This window comes from Girardinichthys multiradiatus, chromosome 14 (assembly GCF_021462225.1).
Source record: "Girardinichthys multiradiatus isolate DD_20200921_A chromosome 14, DD_fGirMul_XY1, whole genome shotgun sequence".
Classification (NCBI taxonomy): domain Eukaryota; kingdom Metazoa; phylum Chordata; class Actinopteri; order Cyprinodontiformes; family Goodeidae; genus Girardinichthys; species Girardinichthys multiradiatus.
The window spans coordinates 8,215,409-8,233,569 of record NC_061807.1 but is presented as its reverse complement, the minus strand read 5'-3'; the positions used below and the strand labels follow the sequence as shown (position 1 = coordinate 8,233,569).

At 42.1% G+C, this 18,161-nt stretch overlaps 1 protein-coding gene and 1 long non-coding RNA gene across 3 annotated transcripts; both read right to left on the bottom strand.

The window, feature by feature from the left end:
* Positions 1-2,306: 2,306 nt before the first annotated feature.
* On the bottom strand, positions 2,307-7,787 carry LOC124880587 (low affinity immunoglobulin gamma Fc region receptor II-like). Of its 2 annotated transcripts, none has more exons than XM_047385854.1 (8): positions 7,738-7,787; positions 7,489-7,623; positions 5,921-5,956; positions 4,821-5,081; positions 4,499-4,741; positions 4,248-4,424; positions 3,989-4,027; positions 2,307-2,841 (listed from the first exon to the last, which is right to left on the bottom strand). In XM_047385854.1, exons 2-8 carry the CDS (start codon positions 7,547-7,549, stop codon positions 2,723-2,725), a joined length of 936 nt encoding a protein of 311 aa, XP_047241810.1. In that variant the 5' UTR covers positions 7,550-7,623; positions 7,738-7,787; the 3' UTR covers positions 2,307-2,722. The 2 variants fall into 2 exon arrangements, with proteins under 2 accessions (XP_047241810.1, XP_047241809.1); XM_047385853.1 differs by having other exon boundaries at positions 4,821-5,084; positions 7,738-7,786.
* A 4,260-nt stretch (positions 7,788-12,047) lies between these two features.
* LOC124880658 lies at positions 12,048-18,134 on the bottom strand. Its single transcript, XR_007041418.1, has 3 exons — positions 18,060-18,134; positions 13,252-13,575; positions 12,048-13,179 (listed from the first exon to the last, which is right to left on the bottom strand). It is a non-coding gene; the product is annotated as an uncharacterized LOC124880658 (long non-coding RNA).
* Positions 18,135-18,161: the final 27 nt, after the last annotated feature.

Genomic DNA, 18,161 nt, shown 5'->3' with positions numbered 1-18,161 from the left:
AAAAATGACCAGACTCCATTTCCCATAACTCCAGAAAGATCTAATATGACGTCACACAACGTTAGACGGTCAGAAACTGTTCTGACCTCTGACCCTTCTCATCCAACCTCCAGTAAATGGGTCTGGAAGCTGTGGCTGTTAGTGTGACTGCCCCCTCTTGTGGTGAAACGTTGTAATAACAGCAACATTAAAAATGGCTCCACCACAGAAACACCATGAACCAGGATTCATTAAATAGTTCTAACAGTTTTACTGACATGAAGATGAGCTTCAACTAACCTTCAGGAAGATGTCAGAGATGATTAAAGCTGCCAAGAAAACTGGAACATGTATGTGGAGGATCCTGTTATAATAAATACATTCTCTACAGATAAATCATTTATTTCTGTTCATCTAAAAAAACTTTTTATTCACATATTTGTCCATAAAGTAGCCAACAGGAGAGTCTTTAGGTTCTTGTTTCTAACTGCCACCACTAGATGGAACCAGTTCAAGATGGTGGTGGGATCATCAAGACTCAGCCCTGCTTTCTAACTGGGCCCAGTTTAACCTGTACATACAGCTCTATTTTATCATCTCTTCCTCACTGGTTCCATGTCCGTCCACATGTTGCTCTCTGGTTCTGTATCCCAGAACATCACCACCAAAACACAACTCAAGTCCCTCTAATGACTCACTTGTTTCTAAACCACTGAACCAGGTGCTGAACTACCAAACTAATGACGTCACAAACAAAGCTTTGCACGTCATTGATCACATGACTCAGACCAGACGAACCAAGCGCTGACACACTGCTTCTGTTTCCATTTTTAGACATGGCTGATATCTGCAGCTCTGCTTTTGGAGCTGAAACAATGTAGTTGTAGTACCAGGTCCCTGTCAGTAGGGGGCAGCATGTAGCTGCTTCAATGTCAGACCTGCAGATGGAGACACATGGTTGTCAGGGGTGACACAGTACTCAGATCCTTTACTTAATAAAAGTACAGATACTTGTGTAAAAAAGACTGATAAAAGTAAAAGTACTGATTGAACTCATTTACTTAAGTACAAGTAAAAACATACAGGTTCTGAAATACACTTAAGTACAAAAATAAAAAACTACTTACCAGCATTGATGAAACATAACTCTTTCAATATCTCTACAAAATAAAACACCTTTAGGCACAAAACTCAGGATAGTTTTCCTCTCTTGCTCACAGCCTGCCCTAAAAGCACGATTACATGGACGTGTTTTTTACAGATTTGATGAAGAATCCTTAAAAGCCAGAAACTCGTGTTTTTTAGGTTGTCATAAAATGCAGAGCATTGATCATGAATCATTGTAGGAACTGACAGCATCTAAGAGTCATCTTCAATGAGGCCATGGATGGAGAAGGTCTTGCTTCTCTGAATCAGTTCCAGTATCGTCTGCAAGGTTTCCCAGCTCACTGTCGCTGTTGATGATTTTCTCATTGTCTCAAACCGGGCTTCTACCGGACACCTTCTCTCCACATAACATGGGTGGTTCTAGACAGGGTCCGACAGGAACCAGTGTCCCTGTACAGCTGGTCCTGGCCCCGGTACTGAAGACATAAAGCTAAATCAATTTCTTATGATGATATGTGCTGGCACAGAAACCATAACTGATTGGTCTCTTGAACCAACTTTATTTTTTACATTTACAGTTTTCATTTTCAATGAATGAAAAATGACGTTCTTGCACTTTTAGCTTCAGTTGTTTTGAGATAGAATCCTAGTTTTGATCATCTGCTAGATCAGGGTCTGCAAACTGCAGCTCCAGAGCTGCAAGTAACTCTGTGGTTCACTTAAAATATTAATTGATGAAATATTGCCCTGTTTTTGTTTCATTCTTTTGTTTTGTGCCCCCATGAAATAAACACTGACCTCACCCTGGTAAACCTGGTCCAGAACCACCACTGCCACACAGCTGATGTTCCCAGTTTCTTGCTACTTTAACTTCATCTCATTTTCAATGTGTGTGAAAATAATGAGACCGTTTTGAGAATGTAAGGAGTAGAAAGTACAGATATTTGAGTCCAAATGTAGGAATAAAAGTAGAAACTCATCAGAAATACTTAACTAAGGTACAGATACCTTAAAAAACTTCTTAAGTCCAGTAATGAAGTATTTGTACTTAGTTACTTTCCACCTCTGGTGGTTGTTGCTCCTGAAAGTGAATAAATCAGCAGAAACTCATTTGTTTCTAAACCCTCCAGCTGGTTCTTATAGTCAACATGTTCTGACCTCCAGAAATGTTCCTGACCTTTAGACTCTGGGAGAAACAAAGAGATCGGACCAGAACCAGATTAATGGGACACATGTTTAATAGATGAGATCCTGACATTTAGGGCTGCAGCAGGAAACCGGGTCCATAACACTGTGATGATATTTGATGCAGCAGCAAAAGGATCTTTATCTGTTCTTAGCAGGGAGGAGCATCAGGGAACCACATCTGGACCAGAGCAGGTCTGATGTTCCTCAGATGTTCTCAGAAGCTCTCCTCTTGTTAATCTTGGTCTGTTTCTACGTCTCAGTGGAGCAGAGCTGCAGATGATGGAGATATTTACAGGAGCTGAACTCAGCCTGGAGCTGCAGTAAAACACTGCTGCAGCTGAGATGCACCAGGATGGACAACATGATCCAGTCAGACATCAGTTAGGACAACAGGAGGTTAAGTTTTAACTTCAGTCAATATCTGAAGCTTTATTGACACTAGGTTGAATCAGTCTTTAACATGTGATGGAGCAGCTGTGTCTCTGCTCCTCTTGGCTCTGCAGATGATTTGTCCCTGATGGACGTCTCCTGTCTTCACTGCTGAGTAAACGACAGATGTAGAAGTTTCTGCAAAGAAAACAGTCAGATTACTGCAGCTGCTGCAGCTGAAGGATGTTCTTCATCTGCAGGACTTCAGTCCACTAATGGCATTATTTAAAGTGACAGGACACAGAGAGGTATTTAATGCTGATTGGACATCAGCAGCTCTTCTTCTTCTGCTGCTTTTAACAAACTAAATGTGTTTAATGTTGGTTTATGAACCACAAACATGATCTCTGCTGCTGAAGGTAGAAAACAGACCAAACCACAGTCAGAATGGAAATAATCACCATCAGACCACATGGAGGTGGGAACTCTGACAGCTCAGAGTCAGTTTCACCTTCAGTAGGTCTGTCTGTGTGGAGATCAGGTTGGTTCTGACCAACCAGCAACAGGAAGCTGTGGTGGTTTAACTCTCATCTACACGCTACATCCAATAATAACCAGCATGTTTCAACATCAGCAGACCTACAGCTAAGCTTCTGTAGCTCCAACCTTCGGCTGCATGTTTTCATCAAGACCAGGAAGCTGGACGACCACAGAGATGTTCTCAGAAGAACCACAAACTGCAGATGAACATCTCACCAACATAAATACCCCAACTTCAGAACAATCTGATCTATGTAGTTCCTGTAGGACAAGAACTGTTTTATGATCCTAACTTGAAGAAAGCTGGATGGTCCTCATGTTCATGTCTGCTGGTCAAACGGACCTGATGAACTAGAAACCTCCCAGTGTTCCCAGTAAGCCTGCTCCCTGGACCATCTAGTTGTTAACATCTGCTCTTCTTCATGGTTCCTGACACTGAGCATGCTCAGTCTCCATGCAGGATATTGATTATTATCTGAGACCACCTCAATCCTTCTCTAAAGTGTCTCTTGACTAAATGTGTTGTTGTTCACTACAGTAAAGCTGCTGCTTTTCTAATGGCTGGAGACGATGAAGCTGTAGTAACACAGTCTGACCACCAGGGGAATGAAAGTCACTGATGGAAATACAGTAAACATGGATGCAGGAAGCAGATCAATGCAATGACTGTATTTATAATTCATAACTAAGTTTATAATGTTCAACATCAGTTTGATTTCAAGTCCTAAATTATGAGGGTTTTGTTTCAAACTGATCCTGAACTTTGCAACCATCCCAGAACAACCCAGAGCTCATGAAGAGTTACCTCTGCTGGGTCCGAGGTTCTGAGGATCAAATCCAGCTTCTGAAATCAACACAAACAAACAGCAACATTCAGCTCTTTGAGATGTTAGATCTCTTCATATGTGTTTAAATTGTTCTTCATGTTGGTGTAAATCTGTAGAAGATCAGCAGACAATAAAGACTCAGAACATAAACTGTTGGACTTGAGTGGAAACAACAAATTAAAGAGAGTTTCTATGAATTTAATCACAGAAAGTCTTAGAAAGTGAAGCTTCACTGACCTTCATGGTTCCTGTGGACACATCTCCTCACCAACAGAACCAGGAAGTGGAGGAGAACCACAGCACCACTACAGGTGAGAACCAGGATCATGATGGCAGAAGACTGGCTGTCTGTGGGACGGGTGCAGGTAGGTGGAGGACAGGTGGATGGAGGTGGAGGAGTCATGGTGGGTTTCTCTGAAATGAACCAAAGATAATTATTTAGATCTTGTCTCATAATGAAGGTTGAAGCAGTCAGAGAAGCTGCTGACCTGAGACAGAGATCCAGCTGGATGGAGACTCTCCATGACCACTGATGTTACACTTGTAGAGGCCTTCATCAGAGCTGGTCACATGGTGGAGGGTCATGTGACCTGCAGGCTCAGTCCTGATGAGGGAGCCATCTTTAATGAAAGCAGCTGAGAGGTTGGAGGAAGTCTTTGTTTGACAGCTCAGAGTGACGTCATCTCCCTCCATCACAGGGAGGACAGGACTCTGCAGGATCACTGATCCACCTCAACACAGAGACAAACTACAGCATTTCATCCATTTCCACACAGCTTCATCAACACTAACTCCACAGTCTGATCTTACCAGAGACAGTGAGCTGGATGCTGCTGCTGGCTGCTCCCTCTCTGGACTCACACCAGTACACTCCAGTGTCTAATGGGACGAGGTATCTCATGTAGCAGGTAGAACCTGCTGGTTTCCCCCATCCATCACACTGAGTTCTGGTTCCTCTGGTTGTGTTTCTCCTCACAGTCCATCCAGCAGAGATGTTGTCCTCCTCACAGCTCAGAGACACAGAGTCTTCTTCAAAGAACTGAGATCTTCTGGGACTCACAGTCAGACCAGCTGCTGGAATCAAAAACTTCACTTTGAGTTTTATTGTCGAGGCACCAAATAAAATAGGATAGAATAGAAACATTATTTATCGTCCCTCAGTGGGGAAATTGAGGCAGGTCAGCAGCAAAGTAACTGTAATGTGTACAGTAATGGAAATATTGTGTGGTTATTAAAAATGACATTCTCATGTTAAATGAAATGTGAGCAGGATGATTTGAAAATGTATAAACTGTGAATTTCTGACTGTGCATCAGAAAAAACTGATTATTTACTGACAATGGAAAAACTTTACAATAACAGCAGGTATGTAAACACTTGTTAAATTTGTTGGGAGCAGTGATGGTTAACAGCTGCTAGGAGGAAGGAGCTGTGATAACGCTCCATGTGCACCTAGGATGCAGTCTGTCCCTCAAGGAGCTCTCCAGTTCTGCAACAGCTTCATGCATAAGGTGGAAGACATGGTCCAACAGTGACGTTATTTTTGCTACAGTCCTTCTGTCTCCCACCACCTGAACTGTGTCCAGGGGGACATCCTATGACAGAGCTGGCCTTCCTGATGAGTTAATCTAACTGCTTCCTCTCAGCTGTAGCTGCTCCAACACCTTAGAAGATGGCTGATGCCAGCACAGATTCACAGAAGCTCTTCAGTAGCACCTGCTGCACTGCAAAGTAGAGGGCAGGGCAGAGTCTGCTCTGAGCCTTCCTGTTAAAAGCATCAGTGTTGTGACTCCAGTCCAGTTCATTGTTCAGGTCTGAACATAAAACACATTTTCCTGCTTTCTTTAAGTAAAACAAGTGTGGGATGAAAAGGTTTAGCTTACTTAGTAAAACGTATGAAGTTAACCAACCTTGTGTTTTTGTGCAGCAGAGTCCTGAGGTCAGAACTAAACAGAGAAGGAAAATCAGTTTGAATGAATTAAAAACGAAATATCTCGTAAGAACTGCAGACATGAACATGAGCTTTTTAACATTTAAATTTCAAAATAAATAAAAACATTGAATTCAAACAGGAGCTTGTTCATTTATATTCATAAAAGTCAGAAGTGAAAGTTGAAAACCAGTCCTGAAATATGCAGGTCAGTGAAAGCAGCGTTAGCAGACAAGCTGTTGTAAGCTGCAGTAGCTTCATCCATCTCAGTCAGGCCTGATTAACACAAACATAGTGAGCCCTACAACCACCAAGCTGGGAAATAACTGTACCAAGACTTACTTTACACATTTATTTAAAAGATGTATTTGTTATTATCTAGAACTTTTACATAGAAAGTACACCTGGATCAGTGCTGTCTCTACATGCTCATCCAGGAGGAGTGAATGCTGCAAGTCACTGACTGGATGCAATCTGCTGGGTTTCCTTAGATAGAAAAACTTTTAACTAATTTCAATAAATAACTGAATCTGACTGTTTGATAGTTAGGATTAACTGGAATGAATGAACCTGACTTGAAATCTGTATGAATCGACTAAATTGACTTTATAAACTGCCTTGAGACGACATGAATTGGCGCTAAAGAAATAAACTGAATTGGCTCTATTTACTATGAATTAAAATTAGAACCAATCAGGTATCAAAGCCAAGTATTTTACATGTAATCATTTAAAAACACAAAACTATCCAGATTCATATGATGCAATTACCACTGTGTCCAAAACACCTTCAAATTTTATCTCCTTGAAACTCAGTCAGTTTGAAGTCAGAATTTAGTTTCTGCAAGACAGTCAGAAAGTGAATTTATTGAGAAAGAATATCTGTGCTTTAACTAGAAATATCTATCTGCAAATAGATGTTACATCTTCTTAAAATTGAGTTTAAACGAAGCACATTATTGGAAACAATATGTCCCTGGAACAGAACCCTGGGGAACTCCATGGATGAGAAAGGATGAAGAAGAAGCAGATTCCTCAGGAAAGCTGGTCTCAGAAAGATGAGACCTAAACCATTCCAGCACAGCGGTTCTGATTCCCAGTTGAAGCTATAGATTCAGACGCTGTGGTCAGCTGTAAGGAAGGCAGCAGGGAGGTTTAGGAGATAAAGAATAGCAGAGAATCCTGAAACAGGGAGGCCAACAAACATCATAAAACTGTTTAAAGTTGTTACTTTGCTGTTCATCTAAAAGGCCTTTAACTAGACCACTGTTTTTAATGTGTTTGAAACCAATGGGAGTTATAAAGTGGGCCTCAGGATCTATCAGCTAAAGTAATGACTGAACTGCAGCAGATTTCTAACAGACTCATCCAGCCTCACTGTTATATATGATGTTGAACTTTGTGACATTTCTGCAGTTATTCTCACTTTAACTCCATGTTGCTCATCCTCAGAGTGTTTGAACACGTTTTAAACCTGATCTCCAGCTTCTCCTCCACCATCAGTTATCAACAGAAACCCAGCAGATGGACAGAGAGAATCTGTACTTACTGAGCAGAAATCTGATGGACGTGTCCTTCATGGTGTTTCTCAGAGATCTGAATGTTTTCATCAGTTTCTGTCAGACACACTGAGTAAAACCCTCTTCCTCTTCCTCTTCCTCTTCCTCTGAGGGGATATTTAAAGCTGCAGGAACCATTTTCACAGAGAGACAAGATGAATAAAAATATCACTGAAAGTACATGTTGTACCTTTTGATATTAAATAAGTAAGTTCAATGTTTTTAATTCACATGATCACCTTAAACGCCCCGGTGGTGCAGTTGGTTGCCTAGCAGCAAGAAAGTCCTGGGTTCGACTCCCAGCCAGGAGTCTTTCTGCATGGAGTTTGCATGTTCTCCCTGTGCATGCGTAGGTTCTCACCGGGTACTCCAGCTTCCTCCCACAGTCCAAAGACGTGTCTGTTAGGTTAACTGGTCTCTATAAATGGCCCTTAGGTGTGAATGAGTGTGTGCTTGGTTGTGTGTTTGCCCTGCGATGGACTGGCGACCCGTCCAGGGTGAACCTCGCCTCTCGCCGTAGACTGCTGGAGATAGACACCACCTCCTCCGTGACCCACTATGGAAGAAGCTGTAGAAAATGACTGACTGTTCTGTTTGTGTTGGCCCAGCAGGGGGCGCTGTTTGGTCAGAAACTGAGTTCTGTAGGAAGAAAGAAATCTGCTCCACATGAAAACTTCAGTTTAAGCTTCTTATCTAGTTTGGGTCAAGAACAGTTTCCTGTTGGGACAAGGCTTCATGTTGTCCTCAGAAACAGCTTTTTAACACTAAAAAGGAAGTTTTCACCATTTAGTGAATTCTGAAGGCCTCTAAAAGTAACATTTGTACCTAAATCTGATATTTACCTTCACCTTAGCGGTCACCAGTAGATCTGTAGCCTTAATCAAAGAACCTAATTGACACCATAGCCTTAACCCTGACATCCTAACCTCAAACATGATGTTCAGCTTCAGTAGGAGCAGCCTGTGGTCTTCAGCTGCAGCACCAGAACATTACTGTCTGCAGTGAATCTGGTGGAGCTCATCAGATACAATCAGACAAAATCAGACATCAGCTGCAACAAAAACACTCATATTTAAGACGGATTCCTCATAAAATAATCATAAAAAAGCAACATGTGATGGAGCAGCTGTGTCTCAGCTCCTGATGGATCTGCAGATGATTTGTCCTAGATGGACGTCTCCTGTCTTCACTGCTGAGGAAACTACAGATGTAGAAGTCTGAATATTCTCAGGATGTGAGGAATAAAAATAATACTTTTCATTATTTAAGGTAACAGGAACATGAGAGTTATTGAATGATTCCTTGAGGTCAGCAGAGTTTTTCCTCTTTGACTGATTATAACTAACAACATATAGTGAGGTGAAAAGTTTTTACCCCCTTACAGATTTAGTCTTTTTTTAATTTTTTGTCACTTTTACATGTTTCAGATCATCAAACAAAAATTAATATTGGATAAAGAAAACCTGAGTTTAAAGAGAAATCAGGTTTCAAATGATTTCATTCATTTAAATAAAAAGTTATCTGAACCAACTTGGACCTCTGGCCCTAAACCTGATAACTAGGAACCAAATGTGTTGCATGTCCTGTTTGGACACTAGATGGCGCTGCAGCTCAAGTATATGAGTGAGGTAGCTGGCAGGCGCTGACCCCAGAAGGGCAAACAGGTTTCTGACCTCCATGGCGGACACTTGTGAGAACTCTGTTGTCGTGTGACCTTTGGGTTTTTCTTTGAGCTCTATTCATCTTGGAGCTGAATAAACTGGAGAGATTGCAGCGAAGACGAGCCTTTGGATTATATAAATAATAATCCCTAATCCCCAAATAATCCCTAAACTAATCTTTCCTAACTGATCAGAAGTTGGACGGATGTGTCCTTCATGGTGTCTCAGAGATCTGGTTGATCTTTATCAGTCAGCATCAGAAACATCAAGTGAAACCTGCCCTCTTCCTCTGAGGCTGAGGTTTTAAAGCTACAGAAGATAATTTTATTAACTTTTAAACTAAATTCAGTCAACAAAACAAAATGCAGTCTTTTGTTGCATAGAAATGGACTTCAGGTTAAATGTTTGGACATTTTCTATTAAATCTGAATGTTTTAGCTGCTGATGTTTGCAGATGAAACAAAACTTTTTAGGAGAATAAAACCATCACAAAAATCCCCTTCATTGGGCTGTTATGTCTGTGTATGACCAACAGGGGGCGCTGGCCTATTTTCTGTCTTATAAACTATATTTGGCTAATGTGTTGCTTTAAGAGAGGCGCTCAAAGACGCCCCCTACTGGTAAAACTAAACAAGGAACAAAACGCAAAGGAGACTATTCAGTTCATACAAACATGAAGACTATCAGACCAGACACTGGTGGAAACTCTGACTGGTCAATGCTGCACCATCATCTGTGGTGAAGTCAGGCTGGGAGCACTGATCACATGGGATTTATTACAGTTTCATTCAGAAACACAGTAAATAAAGCTCTTAGTGACTCTAATTGGAAGAAGAACAATGAAATTTCCCACTTGAGGTATCAACTGGCCTAATCAAAGTAGCATCTGTTTGACAGGGGGCATCTTTATGTAGTCAGATAGAACCACCAAGATCAGCTTTTAGAACCAGAACATATTGGTCAGCTGGAATTAAAAAAATCTAAAATAAAGACAGTAAAAAAGACTCAGAAAGTGATGATATGGATCTATCCATCGGCTTTCTAGAAAGAGGTCTCTAGCAAACCAGTGCTTTGGAAAGAAGCTTTTATTTTATTATAAAATATTCCTGTTATTGCAGATAAAGTCTCTCAGAGGAGAGAAACATTCAAGCTTTTAAGGCAGGGGTGTCCAAAATCGGTCCTGCATGTTTTAGGTGTTTCCCTGCTTCATCTCACCTGATTTCCATTGATGGCTTTTGTAGAACTTCAATCAACTGATTAAGGTGTGTTAAAGCAGGGAAACATCTAGAACATGCAGGACACCTGCCCTCAAGAACCGACTTTGGACACACCTGGTGTAAGGGTTGCTTGTTTTTATAGTTGCACATTAATAAAAAAGGACGACTCTCTGATTTGCAGATCAAATGGAGAAGTACAAGAATCAGCCTCCTAGTTTGACCTTCCCTTTGGGACATTTTATCAAAGTGGAGAAGAAGTGAAACAACCCAAAGCCGACTTCAGCAGATAGCAGGAAGGTTAAATAAGGGAGAGCTAAGTTCCTCTGTTTTTGCTATCAGCCTCTGCCTTCATGAAACCCGGTGGATTAGAAAATAATGACTTCCTTTAGAAATGTCACAGTTTAGGAAAGGGTCTCCATTCTTAATTAAAATGTCTGGAATCAGCAGCAGGTGGTTTCTGTGGTTTAAATGAAATGAGTGTGGATGAGGGGTGTACTTACTTTAGTTAGAGATAGATAGATAGATAGATAGATAGATAGATAGATAGATAGATAGATAGATAGATAGATAGATAGATAGATAGATAGATAGATAGATAGATAGATAGATAGATAGATAGATAGATAGATAGATAGATAGATAGATAGATAGATAGATAGATAGATAGATAGATAGATAGATAGATAGATAGATAGATAGATAGTTAGATAGATAGATAGATAGATAGATAGATAGATAGATAGATAGATAGATCAAACTTTATTGATCCCTATTGAGGCCAGGGAAATTAAAATTCCACCAACAACAATTATTAAACCTATTATAAACCTTTAGATTATAAAACCTCTGGCATGAAAGTATTTCATGGAACTGATATTTGAATTAAAATTGTAGATATTTTTGAACGATTCTTACAGGTGCATCAGAATATGAGGAAACTGAGCTGCTGTTGATCATATCAGATGTAAGGATAATGATTATTGATTAATTAATATTTATCAAGAATTATAATTTAAAATCATAATTTGAGAAAAATTAATTTCTTAACCAAAAATCATTACTTACGAATAAAAATCAGAGATGTCCTCTGGTGTTGTAATTATGGCTCAAGGCCCTTAATAATTACAATTATTAAATTCTCAGTAATAATTGATAACTATTACTAAATGTCACCGTTTAATCAACCGCTTCACTGAAGGTGGGGAACTTTGACCTTATTTTGACAGACAAATCACTCTCGCTTAAAATAAACACAAACACTTTCTCTTTATCTACGTGAATATTTATGAAATCAACAGCCCTGATATACTTCGATATTCTGATTCAATAATCTTCACCTAATCAAGCATGCAAAGTTCTACACAAAAAGAGGTAAAATAATAACTAAACAAGATAAAACAACATTGAGTGTGTATGAAAGTAAAAACCAGCAGTTAATGCAAAACAAGAGAAAATATGGTGCTGGGCGAAGCTTTGGGAGCGGCCTCCACCAGGTTGCAGTCATAAAACCAAGTTGGAGCTCCTCAGTGAAACACAAAGGGTCATAAAACGTTTAGGCAGCAACCAGTGAAAAACATGAAGAATGAAGACAAATAAATGGTGAGTTTCCACCATGAGATTCTAGCAGTCCAACTTTAAAATGCACCTGAGTCTGGACTCAGGTGTTCAACCACAAAACAATGAGACGCGCACAGCTTGAAAGCACAGCAGCTTTCAGAGTCCAACAGCAATCAAAGTTTCAATAAGACATTTTATGCACATTCAACTTAGAACACATTGGACTATAAGTGGCGATTCTAAATCGCTCTAAAATCCTCCTCTATCCTGCCCAAGCTATTTCTAATAGAAATAAAACAAAACGGGATTATTTGGTGTCGTCTTCTGTGAAGAAGGGGGAAGAGAGAGAAGGGGGGAGTTGTTGCGCGTCCGCGATTAACTCGTCAGGAGAGCGGTCAGTCTTCGTCCTCTGGCCTCCGTTGGCGAAACGGGAAGATATGAGTAGAACAAGAACAAGAATGGCAATTCCGTCTCCTTGAAACCTCCGTGGGGTTTTTCTTCTGTTACGTGTTAAGCTCACGTCTTCGATTGGTAAAGTGAAGTTTCTGGCCTTCCTATTCCAGAAACGTCTTTCATGAATTTTCTTCTCGTTGGCCAACAGGGGAGAATGAATGAAAGTTCACGTGGGATTTTCTTCTCCAGAATGATGTGCTTCAGTTGCCAGATACCGGTCCGATTTCCAGCGTGAAAAGCAAAGATGAGGGAGACCTCATATTATTATATAGTCCACTGTGACGTCAGAGCTGCGACGCCCGCTTCCTATCAGCTGCAATTCCTGCTGGGAGTTGTAGTTGCAGACTATCCTGGGGTAGAAAATGGCAGCTGATGCTGGAAGGCATACATTCATCATGGTGGAGAACTTGTACCATGTTTCATGGTAAACCAGGTGTTTTTTAGGCTCTAGATCCTTTTTATTTCATTTCAGTCTCTCAGTAACAGTACCAGATGATTTTGAGCAACCCAATGATTTAATCAGCCTACTAAGAATAGAAAACTGAATATTACCATCATCAGTTCCATCAGTTCATATGACCTCCAAACATCCTCATCAGTACAATTAATATAAACACTTCCTGTATAAACAGATACTTTATGAATAAAACAGCTGCAGAGGTTGGACTGATCAATACTGAGTCTGGAGGAAGGAGTCGTGTCCTCTTCATCCATCAGATCCTTCACTGAGATGTTCTCTCTGATCAAACTTCAGATTGGATCAACAGAGCACTTTCATGGACCGGTCTTCTCTCTGCAGAACAGGCAGAACACAGTCAGACAAACAGACACAAAGACAAAAAAACAAGCTGAGAAACAAACAAACCTTTAACTTTGAGCAGAACCGTTTTCTCTCTCAGCTTTTCCTTGTGGCCATAAACTTCACATCTGTACCGTCCACTGTCTCTCACTGTGGGACGTCTCAGAGTCAGGCTGATGTCTCCAGTTTTTACCAGGTCTTCATTAATCTGTGTTCTGTTTCTGTAAAGATGGTTCTGCATCTCATTCAGGTCAGAGTTTTTCTGATACATATGGACCACCGTGTCTTCTCCCTCCCACCACTGCACTACTGCATCTCCGGGCAGCCTAGGTGTTGTTGTGAATGGTAACAGGACAGACTCCGCCCCCTCTTCCACCTCCACCTGACAGACTGAGAGAACAACAACGAAGATGAGCTGTAGAGTACATTTTATTTAGTCTGTGTTCTGTCTTCAAAGCTCTAAGCCAGATCAAACAAAAGGTATTTTGTGGTAAATCTGGTTTTGAGAAAGGTTTCTCCCTATTAATGAGAGTTGTTCCTTTACGTTGTTGCCACAAGCTTGCATTACAAGTGGGACTGTAGGGAGTGTGTCAGAGACCTCACTCTTTACGTGTCCTGTCCGGCAGAGTACTCTCAGAATTGTTGTCCGAGTGCCAAGGAGAAGCCCAACCGATATACTTTCAAAATCAAACATTACGGGTTTCAATATGATGCTCTGCTTGATATATATGTAGAAACTTTATTAGAAATTGCATTGGAATTACTTCAAGTACAGTGGACATGGAGACAGAAATGGAAGGTAGAAAAAAAGGAGAGAGGTAGGGCAAAAACTTAAAGGGAGGGAAGAAGATAAGAATAGAGACAAAGAAGAATAAACAGAATACAAGATAATACTCTAGAAGTCTGCTTCTAAAAACAAAAGGAGAAAAAAAACACAAAAAACACAAGGACAAACAAACTCATATCTAACCATAACGTCACAGAAAATGTACACAGTACAAACACACCCTCCATTTCTGCTACCTGTATGACCCCTTCTCTTTTCCAATGGTTATAATCAGTCTGACAGAGAGAGGTATCCCAATCCTTGTGGTTTTTAGTATAACAATGACCATCAGTGGGACCCTTTGTGGGGTTCCTTGAGCTTTTTCAGCTTTTAACTTTGTTCTCTCTTTTCTCTTCCTAGAAGCTACACCTGGCCTGACTCTGTGTCTACCTGTGACACCTTTCTGGAGAGGGGCATTGTCCGAGCTTCTGCTGGCAACAACTTAATGCTCACCTTCTACAGATGATCCACATGGCCCTGTCTTTTAGTGTTTAACCCTTTCTCTCTCCTAGACATGGCTACTGACTGAGCTTCTACTGTAACTAACTCTATGTTCTCTCTTTCAGACTCTAACCTTGAAAACTGGATCAGAGTTTATCTGTTCTTTCTTTCTAGATGAAACGACTAAAGGAGCTACATCCATTAACATTTACTTTTCCTTCCCATAGAAAGTACTCCTGGATCAGTGCTTCTTTGTTCTCTTTGTGTCTCTGCTCTGTTCTCTCAAACCCCCAGTCGGTCGTGGCAGATGGCCGCTCACACTGAGCCTGGTTCTGGTTCTGCTGGAGGTTTCTTCCTGTTAAAAGGGAGTTTTTCCTCTCCACTGTCGCTACATGCATGCTCAGTATGAGGGATTGCTGCAAAGTCAACACCAGTGACTGTCCACTGTCTCTACATGCTCATCCAGGAGGAGTGAATGCTGCAAGTCACTGACTGGATGCAATCTGCTGGGTTTCCTTAGATAGAAAAACTTTTTATCCAATTTGAATAAATAACTGAATCTGACTGAACTGTTCAATGGTTACAATTAATTGGAATGTATGAACCTGACTGTTGTGAAGAACTTTGAGACGACATGTGTTGTGAATTGGTGCTATATAAATAAAACTGAATTGAATTGAGGCTGCACGGTGGCGCAGTTTTTAGCACTGTTGCCTTGCAGCAAGAAGGTCCTGGGTTCGATTCTCGGCCGGGGGTCTTTCTGCATGGAGTTTCCATGTTCTCCCCGTGCATGCGTGGGTTCTCACCGGGTACTCTGGCTTCCTCCCACAGTCCAAAGACATGCCTGTTAGGTTAATTGGTCTCTCTAAATTGCCGTTAGGTGTTTGAATGAGTGTGCATGGTCGTGTGTGTTGCCCTGCGACGGACTGGCGACCTGTCCAGGGTGTACCCTGCCTCTCGCCCATAGATTGCTGGAGATAGGCACCAGCTCCCCTGCGACCCACTATGGAATAAGCGGTAGAAATTGACTGACTGACTGAATTGAATTAAATTAATTAATAAAAAATGTCTTTAGCAGCAACACCTGAATCCAAACTCCTGTGTGGGTGCGTTTATATAAACCCCCTCCACCAAAACGAAGCCATACCCTCAATCGCCATTGCTCCCTGCCCAGCTGACAGCTTCCCACCAGAAGCTGGTGGTCCCCCCAGCCGCTGGGCTGGGCACCAAAACCAGAACCCGAAACCCAAAATTTGAACGACCCTGAGAGAACCGAAACACCAGCCCCAGCACCAATTGAACCCCGAGATCCGACACTAAACCGCAGCCCAGACCCCAACCAGATGGCCCGCTCCTCCTCCTGGCCTCCAACCCCAGATGGCAAACAGAGAATGGGGGTCTGGAAAGACCCCAAGCCTACCTCCACCCACACAAATGTGGTGTTTATGCGTGTTGTTGTAGAAGGGGAAGATGGGGGGGCACAGCAGCCAACTCCCCTGCCGGACATCAGCCACGACCAACACACCCCTCACCTTGAACCCTTAACGTGTACATGTGACTTAATATTTACAGGGCGCAGGCACCAGAGGAGAGGCAAATTAAATAGATCCATCTCTGGATGCCATTAAGTGTGCCCATCCCCAAGGCTCCACACGTGCATTTAATGAAAATATTATAAGTGAGAGTGTCTAAGTTGTACTATACATTTGGGACCCAGGCCGCAAAGAGACGGTGGAGATGCATAAACCCTCCCTGCATCTCAATGACACAGTTGGCGGGAGGTGTTCGGCGATGTGGAGGGAAGGACTGAGGTGCTAAATGCTCTCCCAGGGAGCCCACTCCCCGGCTGATCCCAATAGGCACCCCCATTCACTGAGATCCATTGAGGGGGGAAGGCACTGGAACACCGAACCCCGCGAACCGACCAGAACCAGGACCAACACCCCAACCCCTCCTGAAAATGGCCAAACACTTAAAACTGATCTCCAGCCCCGACACCCCGCTAGCAGACTGAAGAAGCCACCGAACCCCAACAAAGATGAACTATCTGAAAGCACACAGCGGCAAACAAGAGCAAAGCCCCACCCCAACAAAAAGAGCTAACAAGGCTGGCCCACCGCAATGTCCGCAACAAGAATACACCGTCCACCGACTACTACGCTCAAACACCCTGGACCCATGGTACAGAACCAGGAGTACAGAGAGATTGATCTGATGTGGAGGAAGAAGTTGTCTCAAGACTAATATAATCTAACAAAAGGCTTCTATACTGGTTAATACTAAGAATATTATTTTTTTTCCAATTCATGAGGATGGTTTTCTTAGTGATACATAAGGCAGTAAAAATCATGTGAACTGAATTTGTCTCCATGGTGACATCATCTAAGTTGCCCAACAAGCAAACTGAGGGGTAGGGTAAAATATTACATCTCAGACACTTTGATAATTCTTCACATATCCAGCACCAGAACCTCCACTTAGGAAGCAACACTGATTGACAATCAATTTCACATGTTGTCCAAATGAAAAAGACAACAGGGGGAAATCTTTGGTGATTATCAAGACACACTCAATAAAGGAGTGGTTCTGCAGGTGGGGACCACAGACCACTTCTCAGTACCGATGCTTTCTGGTTGATGTTTTGGTCACTTTTGAATGTTGGTGGTGCTTTCACACTCATGGTAGCATGAGACGGACTCTACAACCCACACAAGTGGCTCAGGTAGTGCAGCTCATCCAGGATGGCACATCAATGCTAGCTGTGGCAAGAAGGTTTGCTGTGTCTGTCAGCGTAATGTCCAGAGCCTGGAGGCGCTATCAGGAGACAGGCCAGTACACCAGGAGTCGTGGAGGAGGCCGTAGGAGGGCAACAACCCAGCAACAGGACCACTACCTCCACCTTTGTGCAAGGAGGAACAGGAGGAGCACTGCCAGAACCCTGCAAAATGACCTCCAACAGACTACAAATGTGCATGTGTCTGCACAAACGGTTAGAAACCGACTCCATGAGGATGGTATGAGGGCCCGACGTCCACAAATGTCTCGCTCCATCCACCAACGTCACGTTGCACCACAGACTGTCCAGGAGTTGGCAGATGCTTTAGTCCAGGCCTGAAATATGCCTCCATCTCACATCTTGGATCTCCTGAATTAACATCTCCTGAACTCCAAGGAACAACTTTTCAATTCAATTCGATTCAGTTTATTTATATAGCGTCAATTCACAACACATGTCGTCTCAAGGTTCTTCACAACAGTCAGGTTCATACATTCCAATTAATCGTAACCATTGAACAGTTCAGTCAGATTCAGTTATTTATTCAAATTGGATAAAAAGTTTTTCTATCTAAGAAAACCCAGCAGATTGCATCCAGTCAGTGATGACTGGATGCAATCTGTGAGGATGATGAGGACAACTGGAGACACACCTGCCTGCCAACTCTCCACCGTTTGCTTCAAACCTTTCCAGGTTGGATCCTTGTTAAAAGAAAAGCTCAAGCTTGTAACTAGGACCAAGAACTGGACCTTTTCCTGCTGCTAGAATAAGGTTCTGTCAAGCTCACATCTCTGATATTGGCTTCATGGAGGCATATAAGTTCAAACTTACCTGACGTGAAAGAGTGCCGGAAGTGACATCTTAGAGCACCTGCAGCCACCAGCAAGAGAACCAGCAGAACCCCCACCACCAAGAGAACTATAGCCCAGGTTG